We start from the raw sequence: 20,727 nt of genomic DNA, 5'->3' as shown, positions 1-20,727 counted from the left end.
TCATTGTTGGTTCACAAGAGTGTCCTGCTGAGACACCCCACTTGGAACCCAATCAGCTGATTTACTGGCACTGATGAGAAGCCCAACTGTCACTGTAACTTTGACACTGCTTTGCTTTCATCAGTGATCTTGGCCTTCCTCCAAAAGGCCTACAGATTTCCAGAGCAGGCTAAATCATGTATCCCGCTGATCAACAGCTGGGAAACAGTGAGTGGGGGAGAGGTCAGTATAGCTTTCTTTCTATCCTTTACAAAAATACTTTAATACTATTTCCACAGTTGACTATAGTGTGCAAACTTCAAATATTTAATCTTAAATCCCGTTTTCAGGCATCTCTATGCCATATTTCTATCCACTGCTGACAGCTCAATAATCTGAGTGTAGCTATGGTGTTTATATTGGTGCAGTGCCAAGATACACAAGATGAATGAACTCCTTATAGGAGAAGGTGCCTATTATATATATCTCTATCTCACTTAAAATCACACCCCATGGTACTCAAAGATTCTAAAACCAATTACAATTTGATAAAGTGATGACAACTGTGTCTAAATGATATTTGTGCCACAAAAGCATTCAAAACTGTGACCCTAAAGTGCTCTTTATGCAATGTCCATTTCCTTTGTTATAGGCCACAAATAAATCATACAAATCTTCCAGTGCAAAATGTGACATAAAAAGCCACTCAAAAAAGGCGTTTTCCACCAATTCGTGTCCGTGTGCTACTCATCTCACCCTGTGGTAGTTGCACTCACCAGATTTTATATGACCTCTTGTCACATGTGAATAAGAGGGTCCTAAGGGCTTTAAATTATACACTCCCACTCTTCCAGGTTCCCGCATTACAGTGTTCCTTATGGCAATTTTATTAAATTATGCTCTAGTGAAATCTTGTGAATGATTGATCTACTACATTTTATGCACAAACTAAAAATGTATTAATCATCTACAAGATGGCCTTAGAAGGGATTGTTGTATAATGCTTTGGGCATGTGGATTAGGATGACTAATCTACATGCCATGGTATGACAAGAACAAAATAAATGGACATTGCACAAGGAACAATTTAGAAACAGTTTTGAATGCGTTTTTTTGTGGCACAAATATTGTTTAGCCATAGTTGTCAGCACTTTATCATATTAGAATGGTTTTGAGAAACACTTTATGGGATGTGATTTTAAGTGAAATATATGCATGTTTTTAATTTACAGATTAAGCACTTTATGGCATAATATTGATAAAGAGTTCACGTACCTTGTGAGTTTTAGAGCTGCAATGTTATAAACACTAATGCCGCATACAGACGATCATTTTTCGGCTTGTAAAAAACAAAGTTTTTCAGCCTTCTAGAAAAAACAATGTTTTTTCCAACTTCATCATTAAAACGAAGTTGCCCACACACGATCGTTAAATAAAAATGCTCTAGCAAAGCGCGGTGACGTACAACGGCACTATAAAGGGGAAGTTCCATTCGGATGACGCCACCCTTTGGGCCGCTTTAGCTGATTTTGTGTTAGAAAAGCATGAATCGTCTTTTACTGTCTGTTACAGCGTGATGAATATGCTTACTCCATTACGAACGGTAGTTTTACCAGAACGAGCGCTCCCGTCTCATAATTTGCTTCTGAGCATGCGCGGGTTTTAAACGTCGTTTTAGCCCACACACGATCATTTTTTACAACCCGAAAAACGACATGGTTTAAAACGTCGTTAAAAAAATGCAGCATGTTCGAAAACATTTTGGTCGTTTTTTAGAACCAGAAAAATTATGTGAAGCCCACACACGATCACTTTAAATGATATTTTTTTTTAAACGTTGTTTTTTACATGCCGGAAAATGATCGTGTGTACGCGGCATTAGACATCGCTCTTTTCCTGTATGGGCTCAGCAGCTTATTAGTTGAAACAGGGGTAGTGTCATCCATAGGCGCAAAGTCCCCTTATTATTGTAAAAATCTGAGAGTATATCTGACATTTCTCTTGACCTACAAACACAACTGTGGGAGTTGCATGTTTTCGAAATTTTCGAAACAATAAAATGTAGATTAGTGGTCGGTGAGAGCTCTGTCTCAGTAATACAGATTTGCATGATCATGAAGAGTACAGCTGAGGTTCTCTGAGCTCTCCTACTGTAAAGGTCTAAAAATCTAATTTTCCCCTCCAAAATCATTTGATGTGCAGCACTGTACAATACTTTTTATTATTTGTTTTAGTAAATACATAATTGGGTATTTTTTTTTTATCTTTTCTTAGGGCTCTGCTTTATAGAGAAAAAAAAATTGGCATTGAACATGGTTTATATTTAGGAATTGTTGTACATCAATACCCTAAAGCGTAAAGAGATGCTTTCGATGCCTCTGTTGCAGCTGGTGACATTGCCTGGTTCTTCTGGCTATGGGAAACATGCAACCTCCTTCTGCAACAAATAAATAGCCCCAAGCACTGAGAAAATGACAGAGGAAGTGACATCACCACTTCCCTTAGTGCCTGACCTCAGCTGGCACAAGGCATTTGAACGCCAGCTGCGATAGAGACAAGAGCAGAGAGGGAACACTGGCAGGATGAGCAACAAGGAATTGGGGGCCCCCAACACAAATATCACCTTGCCCTGCATGGGTATAGAACAGAGTTTCCTTAAAGGAGTAGTAAAGTCTTTACTACCACTTTTACCTACAGGTAAGCCTATAATAAGGCTTACCTGTAGGTATAAAGAATATCTCCTAAACCTGTACTGTTTAGGAAATTTTCCCCTTGCAATGCGCCGCTGATTGTAGCGGTGCATGCGCAGCAGGGATCCTCGGCTAAAGAGCCGGCAGGCGCCGGACTGAAATCTCCCGTGCACATGCGCGGGAGTGACGACATCACCGCTCCAGCCAATCACAGTGCTGGAGCGGCGATACCCGGAAGACACGCCGAGGCAAGATGACATCTCGCTCGGCGTGGACCAGGTAAGTTCTCTACACCTTTTTTTTGAGGCAAGTATTTCATAATGAGCTAGTATGCGGTGCATACTAGCTCATTATGGCTTTTGCCTTACAGGTGTAAAAAAAATTAATTGCGGGTATACAACCACTTTAATAGTCATAACTAAACATCTGTTTTAACTTAAACATTGTATGGACCCATTCACACCATACAGGCACTGGTGTGTGTTAGGCACACATGGTGTGATGTTAGAACACACCGCAGTGCTTGTTTTTTATTTTAGGTTTAAATAAGATTTAAGTGACTCTGTGCTTGGCAGCATATTGCAATACATTTCAATGCGTTATAACATGCATTGTGATAACTTCCATACCTCAATACATTTTAAATGCAATGCACTCTAACGCAGCACATGGTGTAAACAAGCTCTATTTAAAAAAAAAAAAAAGGCAAATTTTCTTTCTTGCTTTTGCATTGGGACTGTGTAGGTCAATGCTACCCAAAAGTGCTGGAACAAAAGGGCCCTTAAACAGGCTGCGTTTATGCATTTAGTAAACAAAATATGTAATTTTTTTTTCTCCTGAGGGCAGAAATAAAAGAGCAATAGGCAACAGATTTGCTTATTAAATGTTATAGCTTATCACTAAAATAATTTATAGATAACAGACAAAAATTATAAATAAGTGAGAGGTATATTTTGAATATGCTTTTTAAGCTCATGATGCAAAGTAGTTTTCCCTATACTCTTACATGAGGTATGCTATCGGAGTATGAAATAGAGTAGTGGGGAAGTCACAGGTTGTTGGCATGTTGGGTACAGGACTGCATTTTAGTGTTTTTTTTTTTCATTCTAGCCAAAGCAAAATAGTCATCTGCATCACTTCAGACAAAACAAATCTTGAATATTTACTTAGACTCTAGTCCATGTTCTTTACCATATTAGGAGATAAAGAAGTTACTTGGGGGTGAGTTTGAAAAAACAAATCTGTGCACTATGATAGGTTAATGGTAATAATACTGTGCAGTAAAGCAGTCTGTTATTTCCCTGAGTGCTGCATTCTGTATACTTAAAAGTTAACAAAGCTGCTTAACTGGACCTGGTTGCTGGCTGATGCATTGTGTGAATACTTTGGGCCTATTCAGTAAGGTAAAGGACAGTATAATGTAGCAAATCAAAAATATTTCATCATCGCCAACCTAATTAAAGTGCAAGTAAACCCTCCTATCGTTTTCAGCCAAGTAAGGTGCCATCTTTGACTCAGTTTAATCTATAACTGCCATGATGCTGCACATGTGATCAGTTATGACACCAACCATTGGATGGTTTGACAGTTTGGCTGAGAGCACAACCAATGGGAGCGTTACATTTCCGGCACGTGCCAGAAATTAGAAAGTTTTATGGATGGGTTTACTTCCACGTTAAGAGAAACTCCAATTTTGTTGAGAGAATCATATATATGTATATGTATATATATATATATATATATATATATATATATATATATATATATATATGTGTGTGTGTGTGTGTGTGTGTGTGTGTGTGTGTGTGTGTGTGTGTGTGTATATATATATATTTTTTTTTTTTTTTTTTTATTTAACACACACACTCAAATCTTCTTTGTTTTTAAAGTGGTACTAAAAACTTATACTTCAGTGCATGTCAGCACTTTATGGCACAATTCAATGAAAAAACTAACAAACACACATATGAGAGTTTACTACCACTTTAAATCTGAAGATGGGTCTTTTCAGGGCACCTGATGTGCGCCAAGTAGGAGGGCCTGGCTGCTAGTATCATGTGGTCTTCCCGAGCACAATAATCAAAAAGCAGTGTACCTGATCCGACATCCCTTTGGATGTCCAGCACTTTTGATGAAGCTAGACTGTTCAGTAAACATAAGTACTTTTACATATGAGCAGAAGAATCAGAATTCTGGGTAGTCTGTTCGACAAACAATGCTAGCTGGTACAAATGAGAGAGATAGTCACACACACACACACACACACACACACACACACACAATTTCTTCTTTACAACTATACCGATGTTATGTTATAAAAATTTAGTGACAAAGTGGAGTTTCTCTTCAACTTTAAGAAGATAGCTTGCTACAGGCTGCATTGTGTATGACCATTGCCTTACAGAACAAGCCCATTTGTCTTGATATGTATTATCTGTCTCGTCTTCCTTTATCCTTGCGACCTCTGGAGGAAATAGGAAGTGGCTGGGAGGACTCAAGGAGTTTCACTTCATGCTGACAAACTTGAGGAGCACTTCCAGGGCTGCAAAATTTAACATAATTAAAAAAAAAAAAAAAAAAATGAGACAGACAGTCATGGCCACATCCCACATACAAAAGCAATTCAGAAATAGTAGCTCCCATTTACAGCCGTGGCCAAACGCTTTGAGCATGGCACATTTTATTTTCACAAAGTCTGCTGCTTTATTGTTTTTAGATCTTTTTTAAAGATATTACTAGGGTATACTAAAGTATAATTACAAGCATTTTATAAGTGTCAAAGGCTTTTGACAATTACATTAAGTTTATAGAGTCAAATATTTGCAGTGTTGACCCTTCTTTTTCAAGACCTCTGCAATTTGCCCCGGCATGCTGTCAAATTCTGGGCCACATCCTGACCAATGGCAGCCCATTCGTGCATAATCAATGCTTGGAGTTTGTCAGCATTTGTGGGTTTTTTTTTCCACCCGCCCCCTGTTGAGGATTGACCACAAGTTTTCCATGGGATCAAGTAGAACCTCAGACTAGCGCACATACAAAAAATATTACTTTTAAATCTCTACAGGCCATTTACAAACCACCTGATCTTAGGAAGTATGGGGATTTAGTCACACCTTATGGCTAGACCATGTTTAAGCCCACCACTGCATCAAAGTACCCCATTTTCAGTAGGTGCTACACTATTCATAGAATGAAAGATAAATCCCACTTCTTAACCATAGGAGATAATCACCCCTTACATGGCAGAAATGTGCTAGCTGCAGAGTTACTGCTAAACTACACTATACACTGAATATAGGTTCATTACACACAGAGTGATGCATTTAATTCTTTTAATTTTGAAAATTATGGCTTACAGCTAGTGAAAACCCCAAATTTAGCATCTCAGAAAATTAGAATATTGTGAAAAAGTTCACCAATGTAGACTTGTGGGGGATTTTTTATGAAAGACAAATCCACTTTGCACTACAAGTGCACTTGAAATTGCACTGAAAGTGCAGCCGCTGGAAATCTGAAATAAGGGGGAAGCTCTGCTGATTTTATTAGCCAATCACATGCAAGCTAAAATGCTGTTTATTTTCCTTGCATGTCCCCCTCGGAGCTACAGCGACTGCATTTCCAAGTGCACTCTCAGTGCATGTTGCACTTGTAGTTTGTACTTGCAGTGCAAAGTGGATTTGCCTTAAGTAAATAACCCCCATGGTGTCACTCTAATCAGCTGTAAAGGTTACACAATCATGGGGAAGACTGCGGACTTGATAGTTGTTTAGAAGACACAAGGAAGGTAAGTCACAAAAGATAATTAGTAAAGTTGTTCACAGAGTGCTATATCCAAGCATATTAATGGAATGTTGAGAAGAAGTGTGGTAGAAAAAAATAAAAGGTGCACAAGCAACAGTGATAACCACACGCTTGAGAGGATTGTGAAGCAAATGCCATTCAAGAATATGGGGGAGATTCACAAGGAGTGGATGCACCCGTATCCTGCCAAGTTTCTTTTAAGTGTCTGCAGTGATTGACAATACGAAGATCTAAAGCTATAGACATTGGCTGCATCTGTGCGCTTGCATACCCTTACAATACCCAACTATTGCCAACAGCGCTCAGGACCTTACCAATAACTAAATATTCAAGTGGAACTGCACTGCATCTGTCCATGTTGATTGAGAAAGAGTGAAATTCCACTTTAAAGGGTTAAAGACCTGCTGTAAGGTGGTATGCAAGCTCACTTAAAGCAACACCAAAATTAACTATACAAAGATCAGAAAATTCTCACATACGCTTCACCAGAAGCACACAACAGGATGCACATATATGAGCTGGCTGCAGCTTGGTAGAGCAGGAAACACTCACCACATATACCACATGCAGATAAAAGAACACAATTGTATGAGTGAGGTGTACCAAACAAAAGGCAGAGCAGTGCAGAGTGGAAAATTACACATCCACAGGCAATCTCAACTTTTGCAGCACAGCCAATCAATACATTATGAAGAAAGAACAAGACTGTGGCCGTCCTGCAATGTCTATACCATATAAGAGAACCTAAAAAACATTTAGACGGTGAAGGTGCAGAAGAAAAAAAAAAAATGTAAAATTTGATTCTTCTAAAAAACACTTACTCAATAGTTAGCTTTACTGGGCAAATTCCTGAAATGGTTAGTGCCGGTTGACACCTGCGCGATTTCACTTACACAAAAGTCAATGCAAGTCATGATGAAGTCGCCCCAAAAGTAGTGCAGTAACCTCCCCCGCCCCAAGTCTGATCAACTTGAGTCGCACTGATTAGAACGGTTCTATTGCCGTTAATAGGGCGCAACTTGTCAGGCAACTTTGCCACATAAGTCACGGCAGTGTGAACCGCCCTTAAAGGGGTTGTAAAGGTTTGTTTTTTTATTTTCTAAATAGGTTCCTTTAAGCTAGTGCATTGTTGGTTCACCAACCTTTTTTCGATTTCCCTTCTAAATGTTTTTTTTCTTGGTTTGAATTTCTCACTTCCTGTTTCTCCTCAGTAAGCTTTCCACCATCATCTGAGCGGTGGAAAGTCATTTAGAACAGCTTACTGAAAGCCTTACTGAGGAGGAACAGGAAGTGAAAAATTCAGACAAACAAAACAAGGAAAAAAAACATTTAGAAGGAAAATTGAAGGAAAAAGGTAAGTGAACCAACAATGCACTAGCTTAAAATAAGCTTTTTAGAAAATAAAAAAACAAAAACAAACCTTTACAACCCCTTTAAAAAAAAGGTAAAGTGACTTCATTATTTACAAACTGGTGCATAAAAATAAATAAATACAAAATTGATTATATATAATAACAATAATCTCCAGTGTATCTAAAATGATAACATAAGCGAAACTCCAGGTTGATAGGAATTCCTACTTGGATAAAACTAGTTGCTAGCATTCATTGTGCCTAAATTAGTTCCTAAAAGTCAGTTCCTACATTTAAGGCGTAATTGTTCAAATATTGAAGAGTCTTGGTTCCAGTCTCAACGTGTTCTCAATGAGGTTCATACAGAAAGGTTATGATCAAGCTGACCTAGATTTTGTTAGAGGAGGCGGCCTCGAGAGAGAGAGGGAAAGTTTAATAACCAAGATAGATAAAAGAGCCCTTCTGATTTTGAAGAATTTAATTGGGTGTTTTTTTACTTTACTCTGTCCAGCATATGGGCCAAAAAAATAAATAAATGTTTATATATATAAATGTATATATATATATATATATATATATATATATATATATATATATATATATATATATATATATATATATATATATATATATATATATATATATATGTTCTGGGCCCTTTAATTCTTGGGACATCTGTAGTAGTGTTTAGTGGGGGTCCTTCCTTGAGGCATTTGATAGCCCCTAATGTTATTAACCCCCCTAAAAAGGTGAGGTCTGTAGGGCAAATCGTTTTACAGGTAGAAGAAAAAAAAGGAACATCCGTTACCTCCAAAACAGGACGTTTTTATGATATACAAGATTTTGTCACATGCATTTCAAAGAATATTGTTCACAAGATTATTTGCCCTTGTGGTTATCAATATATTGGAGGAACTGTAAGGAAATTATAAACTAGGTTGAAGGAACATGTTGCTGACATTAGGTCTGGATATTGAAAAGCAAAGTTTTCTTAAGCATTATGCTAAGGTTTTTGGTTAGAATCCTGCCAGTACAACATTTCTGGCGATTGATACCCTTTCTCCTCATTGGAGGGATAGTCATGTCAGAAGGTAAATTGCCAATTTAGAGACCAAATGGATATATGGCCTTAAAACCTATTTTCCATTTGGCATGGGAAATAAATAGTTTCATTAACATTAGTTTACCTGGTAAAAATATGCATTTGAAAAATTGGGGTGTTTTTTGCTTTTTTTCATTTTGCCATTGGATCCCTGCCTGAACACACCAGGGACAGGGAAGCTGGTCAGAGTTAATAGGAAGATGGATGGAGCCAAATACAGGGCAATCTTAGAAGAAAACCTGTTAGAGTCTGCAAGAGACTTGAGACTGGGGTGGAGGTTCCCCTTCCAGCAGGACAACAACCCTAAACATACAGCCAGAGCTACAATGGAATGTTTTAGATCAAAGCATATTCATGTGCGATAGAATGGCCCAGTCAAAGTCCAGACCTAAATCCAATTGAGAATCTGTGGCAAGACTTGAAAACTGCCGTTCAGATGTTCTCCATCCAATCAGACAGAGCGTGAGCTATTTTGCAAAGAAGAATGAGCAAAAATTTCACTGTCTAGATGTGCAAAGCCGGTAGAGACATACCCAAAAAGACTTGCAGCTGTAATTGCAGCGAAAAGGTGGTCCTACAAAGTATTCAATCAAGGAAGCTGAATACAAATGCACACCACACTTTTCAGATACTTGTAAAAACATTTATCATTTTCCTTCCACTTTACAATTATGTGCCACTTTGTGTTGGTCTAGGACATAAAATCCCAATAAAATACATTAACATTTTTGGTTGCAACATGACAAAATGTGGAAAATTTCAAGGGGTATGAATACTTTAAGACACCATCGGTCTTTATTTAGGAGCTCAGCCTGATGGTGTTAGACCAGCCCCCGAGGACATCGTTTCCAACAAAACACTTTGGGCCTGGATTCCAAAGTGAAAGCATCACACATGCCGCCAGAGTCTGGTGGCATCTCTACAGCCTGCTATATTGGATCCTTGTGGTGTACCCGTTTCTAATATTTTATCACTGTGGGTTGTACTATTGGAACATTTTTATTAAAAAGTAATCATTGAATACACAGTTTGACAGTTATGTACTGAGCCACATACAGTACAAGTGCATCATTGCATTATGAAAAAATGGATGTTTGTACTAATCCAAAAATTGCTTTTTCTGGGAGTCCATTGAGGGACGCACGATTTAAAAAACATGGGTTATACTGCCACCTATATACACTTCTACATTCACCATGCGCAGTTTGTAACAAGCAGTACCAAAATCCACAAGCCACAAGGCTTCTTAAAAGCATGTAGTTAAATAAAAAAAAAAAAAAAGAAGGGGTAAGGACAGGCAGCACAGCAATACAGACTACCTGTATCAGCATTCATTTGGTATGCAAAGACATCCAACCTCCTAAGGACACTAGCAATAACTGACCATGGTGAAGGTAAACGTTATAGCCCCTATGACTGGCCTCAAGTTTGTTTCTGTTCCAGTGTCCAATGCTCTTGTAGATGGCAGTATAACACATGGTTTTAGGAAGCCTGTTTCCTTAACGCAGTGTTTCTCAATTCCAGTCCTCAGGCCCCCCCAACAGGTCAGGTTTTCAGGATTTCCATTATTTTGCACAGGTGATTTGATCAGTTTCACTGCCTTAGTAATCACCACAGCCTTTTCATCGGAGGGAAATCCTGAAAACCTGACCTGTTGGGGGGGGCCTGAGGACTGGAATTGAGAAACACTGCCTTAACGGATGATTGTAAAACGAATAGGGCTTTTTTCCTGGTTTAAATATTAAGCTTTGACATCGTGAGGCAAAGTAAAGGTTATACATGTTAAGATTTAAATGTATGCACATGTTTCTATTGATTGCCAAGTTGTGCAGGTTTAAGGAGACCATGTTAGGCTTATGTAGCCATTTTAGATACATCAAGTGCTCAGCCAGGTTCTAATTTAAAGAGAAATAGGAGTTACAGTGCTCACCTCTGAGATGGAAGATGAGGAGACTGATGCCATGATTGGAAGCTGAAGACCTCGCGAAGATTTTCCAAAACTGAAGGAGCGATGTAAGTGAAACCCTATCCAGTGGTAAAAAGATGCAAGTTTACAATCCGAAAAAAAAAACAAAAAAAAAAACACCACCCAAACATAGGAAATCATTAACTGAGCCTTTCCCTATCACCACTATACAGGATAAAATCCTGCCTTCAAAAATCTATGCCCTTCACTCCATGCCCCAGATAAAAAACAAAAAACAACACACACCATACCAAATTAATGCACCTCTGTATTCATTAACAATGTTATGAATTTTATCTTTGAGAATCTAAATTTGGATTGGCAGTATCCTCTCACAGTCCCTGTACAACAAAACTCAGGCTGGGAAAGAGGAAAAGCAGCAATCAGTTGTAATGCAGTGCTCACATGCCAATAAGAAAAAACAAAAGTGAGAGACATCAGCTCACCAGTCACAGATTTGAGAGCGAAGTGTCAAAAATAACAGTACACAGGTTGACAAGGTGTTTTATTAAAAATGAAGAATGTCCGTCGTAGCTCCAATGTGTCTTCTCCCGACACTAGCTCCCGCTGTTGTGTTAGCTCTTGTGTGTGCACCATTTCTTAATCTGGAGACCCCATCCCCTGGTGACGTCCCTGTCCGGGGCATGATGGGGCGGTAATGTCACAAGGGGGGGGGGGCGGGGTCTCTGGATGGCACCAGCGGATGCCCACGTCCCATGGCTAAGAAATGGCACACACACACACTGGAGCCAACACAACAGCAGGAACTAGCGGAGGGAGAAGAACTGTAGAAAGATGACACGGAGCTAGGAGGGGGGACATTCTTCATTTTTAAATTACGCTGCACTGAAAATGCACGGCGTTTGCCAATGCGTGGGGGGTGGCATGCATAGGCACCCATGGCATCTGCAAAAGAGCAGGGCGTTTGTCTGCACGTCGACACGCAGCAATGTAAACCAAGCATTAGACTGGGGTGCTTTAAGCCTGAAGAATTGGATTTTTGTACTCCCCGTAAAATCCTTGTCTCTGAAGTTCATGGACGGACACAGCAGCATAATCTTGACATTTAGGTATTAGCCTTCTATCAGGAGAGGACTAGGCAGAAACATATTAAAGTGTTAAAACAACCTCAAACTGTACAGTACCACCCAGGGGGCGGTCCCTCTGGGTACAACCCCTCTTCCTGCATCCAGCAGCTCAGTTCGTCGAAAAGCAGTACAAACAAAAAAAAAAAAAAAAGGGGAGCAGGAGGAGTGGGTGCTGTGTCTGTCCATGAACTTCAGAGAAAAAGGACTTTACGGTGAGTACAAAAATCCCATTTTCTTTCGTTCATGGACAGACACAGCAGCATAATCTTGACATTAGGGACGTCCCCAAGCAGTGTAAAAAAATAAAACACACACACACACACACGAGGGGTGGGAACAGCAATTAAACAAACTTCACCCCAGAACAACCAGAGCTCCTCAACGAAGGAGTTGTAAAAACGGCCACCAGCAAAACCTTGCGGCCAAAGCAAGCATCCGAAGATGCACTCGCATCATCCTTGTAAGATTTAGTGAAGGTGTGAACAGACGACCGGGTCGCCGCCTTACACGCCTGGGAAACAGACGCCTGATGTTGGAAAGAGCAAGAGGCACCTATTGCCCTGGCCGAATGTGCCGTGACAGGAAAGGACTGAATCACAATCTGTCTGAACCACCTAGAGATGGTGGCCGACGAGACTGCCAGGCCCTTCTTAGGACCAACCACTGAAACAAACAGCGAGCCCAACCTCTGGAACGGAGCAGAAGTAGACAGGTAAACCCGCAGGGCTCGGACAAACGCAGCCCCTTTTGGATGCGACGGTCGAGGACACAAGGACAGAAGTACAATGTCCTCATTGAGATGAAAAGCCAAAACGACCTTAGGAAGAAAGAAAGGTTGCCATCATATCCTTATGGAGGATCAGATAGGGAGCTTTGAAAGACAAGGCCTCCAGCTCAGAAACCCGTCTGACTGACGCAATAGCCACCAAAAAGGCTACCTTCTGAGAGAGCGTCAATAGGGGAATCTGTCTAATGTTCTCAAATGGTGGTTTCTGAAGTACAGAGAGGAACAGATTCAAGTCCCACAGAGGTAGCGGTGGACGGACCGGATGGGCCACGTCGAACCCCCTGTATAAACGTACTCACCATTGAGCGAGCCGGCAAGGGTCGTTTAAACAAGACAGCCAAAGCTGAAATCTGCCCTTGAAAATTGTACTTAGGCAAGTTTTTGGTCCACTCCATGCTGTAGAAACAGCAGGACCCTGGAAATCGAATAGGCACGCAGATGCCACTTCATCTCCTCACAGAGATGCAAGCCTTCCACCTGCAAAGATAAATCTTCCGAGAGGATGACTTCCGTGCCCTCCTCAGCATGGTAGAAAATTACCGAATCAGACAGGCCTCGTCCCCTTTACACCTGGCTTTCAATAGCAATGCTGTAAAAGCCAGCGACTGTAAAGCAGAATGAAGTATGGGACCTTGTCACAGAAGGTCCTCTCGTATCGGTAGATGCCAAGGAACATCCGCCACCAGCCGCACTAAGTCGGCATACCAGGGACGCCGAGGCCAATCTGGAGCAATTAGAAGCATCAGAATCCCCTCGGTCTGCACCCTGCAAAGTAGACGAAGGAAGAAGCTTTAGCGGGGGGGGGGGGGGGATAAATCAGCAGATACTGCCCCCACAGATCCCGGTCACGTCAGCCCAGGGATCTTTTGACCTGGCCACAAACCTCAATACCTTCTGATGGAGTCGAGAATCCAGGAGATCCACGTCTGGCAAGGGAGTCAAAACATATCCGGGTGTAGCGACCATTCTCTTTGGTCCAGCAACTTCGGTAGAACGCCAGTTTTCTACGCCCGGAATGCATATGGCCGATAGAGCCGACACACTCCATTCTGCCCGCCCACCGCAGGATGTGAGCAACCTCCGATGCTGCAGCCAAGTTTCTTGTTCCACTGCCGTCGCGTTGTCCGACTAGATCCTGACTGGACGCCCTGTAGCCTCTGACCATGTGGAGAGGCGCTGCATGATTGCCCGAAGTTCCAGTACATTGATCAGCAGCCGGAATTCTTCCTGTGTCCAGAGACCTTGCTTCGACTGAACACCCCAAACTCCCGCCCAACCAGTCATGCTGGCGCCTGTCGTGATCACCGTCCAGTGAAAAGAGAGGAACGACTTTATGGACTGAAGGGCCAGAGATCTCAGACACAAGACCAGGGAAGTCCTGACTAGTTGGCTTACCCGGATTTGACAATCCAGGGACAATGGAGACTTGTCGCACTTGGACAGGATCTCCTTCTGCAAGACGACTCGTGTGGGATTGAGCATACGGTACCGCCTCAAATGAGACCCAGGACTCGCATGCAAAAGTGCAGCGACAACCACCTGCGGGATGCCAACAGCTTCACCACCACCTGAAGAGTCTGCAATTGTTACCAAGGTGAAAAAACAAACAAAAAAACTTGGCCTCTGAGGAGTCCAGAATCAAGCACAGGTATTCCAGGCGCTGAGTCGGCACCAAAACAGACTTCTGGAGGTTCAGTACCCAACCAAATTCTTGAAGGGTCTGACTGGCAATCGTCACATCCTCCTGTAATTCTGAGTCCGAAGCAGCTCTCAGAAGGAGGTCGTCCAGGTAGCCCATGATAGCTAATCCCCGCTGTCTTAGCAAGGCCAGGATCAAGGAGAGCACCTTGGTGAAAACCATTGGTGCCGATGCCAGGCCAAAAGGGAGAGCCACAAATTGTTAGTGATCGTCCGACTGCAAGGTGCAAAAAAAAAAAAAAACTGAAGCCTGACATACATGGGGACATGCAAGTATGCATCCCTGATACCCAAGGATGCCAGAAAATCCCCCCAGATTGAGTGCAGTGACCACAGAGTGAACCAATTCCATCCTGAACCTTTGTACCTTCACAAGGCTGTTGAGGGTCTGGAGATCAAGGACCTGACTGACCCCTCCCTTTTTAGGGACTACAAATAAATTAGATTAGAATCCCTGAAAACCTTTTCAGTGTCGGCACAGGCACCATCACCCTGCGCATCAGCAGGTCCTGCACTGCCCTACACAAGGCGTCCCAGAAGAAGATGAAGACCGGAGGGAGAAATCCGTTTGGTGGACAAGAGAGAAACTCCAACTTGTATGTCAAAGAGACCACTTCACTGACCCACTGCAACCTCTGAGCCTCTATGGTGCCGCAAATGGTCTTGCAGGCTTGTTCGGCTAGCGAAAAAAACCCAGGGATGCTTTTGTCCCATAGCAGGCACCTTGGTCGGCATGGGAACACTTACCTGCGGGCCTGGGTGGACAAAAACGTTTGAGCGGAAAAGGAGGGCCCTGGCCTACGGCGTGGCTCCCTTTTAGATTGTGGGAGCAGCGTGCTCTTAGCCCAAATGACATTTCCAAGAATGTCCTCCAGCGAAGCTCCAGTTAGCTTTCACGCCTGGAAAGGCAATTCGTCAGAGTCTCCTTGGACGTCTGGTCTACAAACCAGCCAATCAGGTGGCGTAGCCCCAGAGCAGACACTGAGGCTCTGGAAAACAAGGGAGCTGTATCTAAGACCGTATTGCAGACATGTCATGGACCAACTGGTCCGCCAGTTTCATGCAGATCAGAGGAGCCTGGTGCTTCCTTGCTCACGGTGCAGCAAACTTTTTCCCATTCAGGAAGAGTCAGTGACACCAGGGTCATAGCCAACAGTGGCCGCAATGCTGACCCCAATACCGTGACCATGGGCCGGGCCACCGCCTCAGCCCTCCTGTCTGCAGGTCCTCAAAAAGGCAGGGGACCCCTCCACCGGAATCTGGCAATCTTATCAAACGGAGATACCGGGGGACCCACAATCGGGGGAGATGTCCATTTTTTCAGGAAACTCTCCTCAAAAAGGAATAACGGATTGCCACGCGTTTCGGGCTGCAGCCGTTGCCATTCCTTGTATATAAAAAAACGTATCAAAATAAGCTAGGTTGGGAAAAAAACCCTAGCGGTGCCGGCCGGCTTATGGGACCCAGAAGGTACCGACACCTCAGTAGATCCATCTTTGTTTGGGGATCCTGCACCCGGTGATAAGTGCTCCAGCCAGCGCACTCCTACGCTGACCCGGACACGGAGTCACCCGCATTGTCCGAATGGTCCTGGTCCGCATATTCTGACAAATCAGAACAGAACAGGGGCCCTTTGCCACCGCAAGGCCCGAGTCTGAATCAGAGAAATTTCCTAGAGGACAGTGGGGGGGGATGGGGTGTATCATAACCCCCTTCGCGCCCGCAAGGCCCCTCCACCCTGGCAACAAGGACTCCAGGACCACCGGGGATGTCCATGGGTACTAAAGTGCAGGGGAACCGGTTGCCATCACAGGGATTCTGGGGAAGAAGCGCCAGTTTCTGATGCCATGCTGACCTGCGCTCACCCGACATCCTTCTGGGACAAGTCAGGGCGCACAGCGTCCACCCTCCTAGCTGCCACAGACCCAGCCCCCCCGCAGGACTCACCACTGACTCAGGCATATCGCTGCCGAGCTGCCATCCGCACTCCCCTGTCAGCCGTGAGGTGTTCTGAGCCGTGTGCGCCATTCAGGAGGAACATTCCCAGCACTGGAGGCAAAGATTAAGCGGGGCTACAAGAAAATGTTGGCCAGGCACCTCAGTAAAAACAGGCCCGAACAGGCCCGAGGGGGCGTGGCCGGGCCGACTGGACGTGTTTGCTGAGCTCTGCTGAAGGTAGATCCGGTCTTTCATCCGTACCTGGGTGTAAACTACGCTTTTTCACACTATCCATCCCTGTATGCCTTCCAGAAATTCTGGGGGCCCGAAGCGGGGCAAGAAACTGAAGTCTCCACCGAACATTGAAGCTGTGGTGAGCCCGCTCTCCGAGATCCTGGACACGCCGACGCGCCATCACAATATGACGTCGCAGACAGACTCAGTCGCGGTAATCCCCCTGCCCGGCATCCCTGAAGTGATGGCGGCATATTACATCCTGCCAAGCGGTTGTGGCGACCTGCCAGACGGCGCTCACCACTAAGATTGAGGCGGATCAGTTGGACGTGGGGCAGTTGCGGCAGGATCTGGACAAGATCCGCTCCAGGGTCTCCGAGGCGGAGCAGCGGGTTGGAGTGGTGGAGGATGCTGTCTCCAGCCACAAGGCCTCGATCCGAACCCTTGCTACCAAGGTGAAGGCCCTGGAGTACCAGGCAGAAGATGCCGAAAACCGGAGCCGACGCAATAATATCCGGATTGTCGGTCTCCCGGAGGGACACAACCCTACGACCTTTACCGAGGACCTGCTCAGATCCCTGCTGCCTGCGGCTCAGCTCTCCCCCTACTTCACCATGGAGAGAGCCCATCCAGTGCCCCCCGAGGCCTGGACCGGAGGGTGCCCCCCCGCGCACATTTATCCTTTGCCTGATGAACTTCAGGGACAGGGATGAGCTTCTGTGGGCAGCCCGTCAGGCGGGAAGGCTTCCTTACCGTAACACCAACCTGATGATGTTCCCGGACTACACTGTGGAGACGCAGAGGCAGCGGCGCTCCTTTGATGGGGTGAAGGCGGCACTCCGTGTGAAAGGTAACGCCTTTAGTATCCTGTTCCCGGCCAAGCTGCGGGTGGTTGACAAGGAGTCGGTGCGGATCTTTGCTAGCCCTAAGGATGCCAGCGACTGGGTGGAAACTCTGCCTCCGTAGGATCCGCCGACTGCAGGTACCTTTGGAAGCTTTTGTGACTGGTGATCGGCCGCATGGCCCCGACCCGGGTGGTGAGTAGTTGCTGACTATGCTTTGTTGGCCTATGTTTGATGTTCACGTTAATGACACTGCGGTGTTGGGTATTCCGGGTTGGGCATTAATGACTATTGATGGCTCTACCTACAACTACTTTTTGGCTGCGGAACCGGGAATTCTGTACAGCTTTTTTCCCCTTTTTTGGTTTTTATTTTTACCCTTTTTACTGTGGTTTTACACTGAAGATGTATTTGGACAGGTCAGGTTAATAGACTTCCTTTATTTCAGCATCTCAACCAGATGAACCCTTTCTCGAGTTATTAACCTCGTGGCTGCCCACTTTTTGGCGCGGTTGGAGGTTCGGGGCGGTGAGGTTAAACGCCTCCATTGACGAGTGACTTGTCATTTTGTTCTAGTTCGGGGGGACATGTGCTCTTCTCGGTTGGGAGGAGGGGGAGGGAGGGCGCCGTTGCCTTCCTGTTCTTGGTTAATTTGTCTGGAGGGATTTGTTCTCTTCTGTATTGTTGGTCTTTATTTTTCAGCTCGGGGAACGGCATATGCATATACTTTATCTGTGACTCTGGGTGCCTGCCTGCCTAGGGCTGGGGTGGATGCCTAGGGGGTAAACAGTCAGTCTGGTTCAGCTCTCATCCTTCTTATTTTTTCCACAGGCAGTATGGCTAACTTTACAGTAATGTCATGGAATGTCAGGGGTCTTAACTCTGCTATTAAGAGGTCTTTGGTGTTTAAGTTTATACAACGATATAGTCCTAAGATCTGTATTTTACAGGAAACTCATTTGGTGGGCTCCAGGATTATGGGGCAGAGGCGGGCTTGGGTTGGTGCACATTATCACGCATCCTACTCCAATTATGCTAGGGGTGCAAGTGTCCTGGTGCACCGATCGCTGCCCCTCCAGCTTCTGGCAGTTCGGACTGACCCCGGGGGGAGGGTACGTAATGGTGCATGCCCTGATAGCGGGTATTCCATATGTTGTGGTCGGGCTCTATCTGCCTCCCCCTGCAGATCTTGATTTTCTCCACAGGGTGATGCAGATTGTTACTCAATATGGGGTTGAACGGGTGCTTCTGGTGGGGGATTTCAATCTGGTCATGTCCGACGCACAAGATCGACTCCGCCCTTCACAGTCCTCCACCCTTGTCCTGGCTGACTGGGCGTCTACTTTTGGCATGACAGATCTATGGCATCATTTTCACCAGTCTGAGGTGCAGTTCACATCTTTGTCCACTACCTTTAGAACGTTGTCTCGTATTGACATGGCATTTGCCTCCTCTGGTCTCTTGGGGGGGGGGGGGGGTGGTGTCCGCCGAGATCCTATCCTGGGGCATTTCTGATCACGCCCCTCTGTTGGTCACGGTGGGGATGGCCTCTCCCGGGGGACGGAGGGTCTGGCGACTTTCTCGATATTGGATAATGGATGCGGAGATCCAAGAAGACTATGCCGGAGGAGGTTTGTAATTTCTGGTTAGCGAATGAAGGGTCCTCGGGTCCCTTGGTAGAGTGGGATGCATTTAAGGCCTGGCTCAGAGGGGAATACATTAAGCGGATCGCGGCTAGGAAACGGGAGTCTTGGCAGTCTCTCCTGCAGCTGGAAGATCGGGCCTTGACACAGGAAAGGGAGTACACCCGGTCTCCTGGGGCTGCTGCTTACTATGCCTGACAGCACACCCTCAGCGAGCTCTCCCTGGTGAGAGTTGACCTCACTAGGAAGTCCATGCTTGACAGTGCCCAGAGGGTGTTCGAGTTTGGGGATAAGAATGGCAGGCTCCTGGCGTGGCTGGCTAGGGGGCAGAATCCCACCAACGCATGTAGGGAGAGAGAGATGCAGATGGGGGTTTGCCAACTGCTTCGGAAGATATCAATTCTATTTTTCTCCATGTCTATCAAGAACTATATTCCACACGGGTATCGTATACCCCGGGAGAAATGGCTGAATACCTAGACCAAGTGCCTTTCCCACGCTGGACCCTGATAAGAGCAGGGACCTCAATAGAGACATAACGCTAGAGGAAATTCAGACGGCTATGGGTTGCATGCAAGCGGGCAAGGCCCCTGGGATGGACGGATTGCCAACTGAGTTTTACTCTGCTCACCTGGAGCTGCTAGCTCCTAGGTTGACCTCCCTATTTTCACAGTTCTTGACTCTTGGGGCCCTCCCGGGATCCATGTCTGAGGCGGTTGTGCTGGTGCTCAAACCCGGTAAAGACCCTGAGGAATGTGGATCGTACAGGCCCATATTCTTGATCAACGCCGACGCTAAGCTTCTGGCGAAGATCTTGGCCTTGAGGTTGGTTACGGTGCTGGAGGACCTAATCCACCAGGACCAGACGGGGTTCATGCTGGGGAAGGGCACGGACATAAACATCCGGAGACTGTTCCTTAACCTGGACGCTCCCCATGACAATGGCGGTAAGCGGGTCATAACCTCACTCGACGCGGTAGAGTGGGCCGTCTCTGGGAGGTCCTGCGGAGGTTTGGTTTTGGCCCTTGTTTTCTTAAATGGTTGACTATGCTCTACTCGGCCCCTAGGGCCAGAATTCACATAAATGACACCCTGTCAGGGTTCTTTTCCCTCCAGAGGGGCACCAGGCAGGGTTGCCCCTTGTCGCCCAGCCTGTTTGCTCTGGAGCCACTGGTGATTCTAATTAGGGAGTCGAGCGAGGTCTGCGGACGTCTCAAGGAGCATTGCTCCAGGTGGAGAGATCTTCCACTTAATCTATTGGGGCGCATCAATGTACTCAAAATGCTTTTCCTGCCCAGGTTTAACTACGTGTTTAGGAATTGCCCGATTGGGCTCCCTCGCTCATTCTTCACAGAGTTGGATGGTGCTGTGCACTTCTTCCTGTGGAGGGGGTCTGCCCCTAGGCTGGCTAGGTCCACCTTGCAGTTGCCGGTTCGCTGTGGGGGGCTTGCGCTCCCTAACCTCCTGGTACATTACTGGGCCGCGGTATTGGTCCCTGTGAGGTGGTGGTTTGAACAATCCAGGTCGAATGCGGCAACCTGTTTGGAGGCTGCAATTCTGGGATCACTGGGAATTGGGAAATCTGGTTTATAGAGGTGCATCTGCAT

General features: G+C 45.1%; 1 protein-coding gene across 2 annotated transcripts in view; it reads right to left on the bottom strand.

Annotated features, from left to right (window-relative positions):
• Window positions 1–5,005: 5,005 nt before the first annotated feature.
• Window positions 5,006–20,727, bottom strand: part of RPS6KB2 (ribosomal protein S6 kinase B2) — a 92,876-nt gene continuing 77,154 nt past the window's right edge. For both annotated transcript variants that reach the window (XM_040320833.1, XM_040320834.1), the window contains exons 14-15: window positions 10,855–10,949; window positions 5,006–5,211 (exon numbers count right to left, since the gene is read on the bottom strand). In XM_040320833.1, coding sequence (XP_040176767.1) covers window positions 5,100–5,211; window positions 10,855–10,949 — 207 coding nt within the window. In that variant the 3' untranslated portion in view covers window positions 5,006–5,099. The remainder of the gene's footprint in view (window positions 5,212–10,854; window positions 10,950–20,727) is intronic.

The sequence above is a fragment of the Rana temporaria genome, chromosome 8 (genome assembly GCF_905171775.1).
Source record: "Rana temporaria chromosome 8, aRanTem1.1, whole genome shotgun sequence".
NCBI lineage: Eukaryota > Metazoa > Chordata > Amphibia > Anura > Ranidae > Rana > Rana temporaria.
This window is presented reverse-complemented; position numbering and strand designations above follow the sequence as displayed.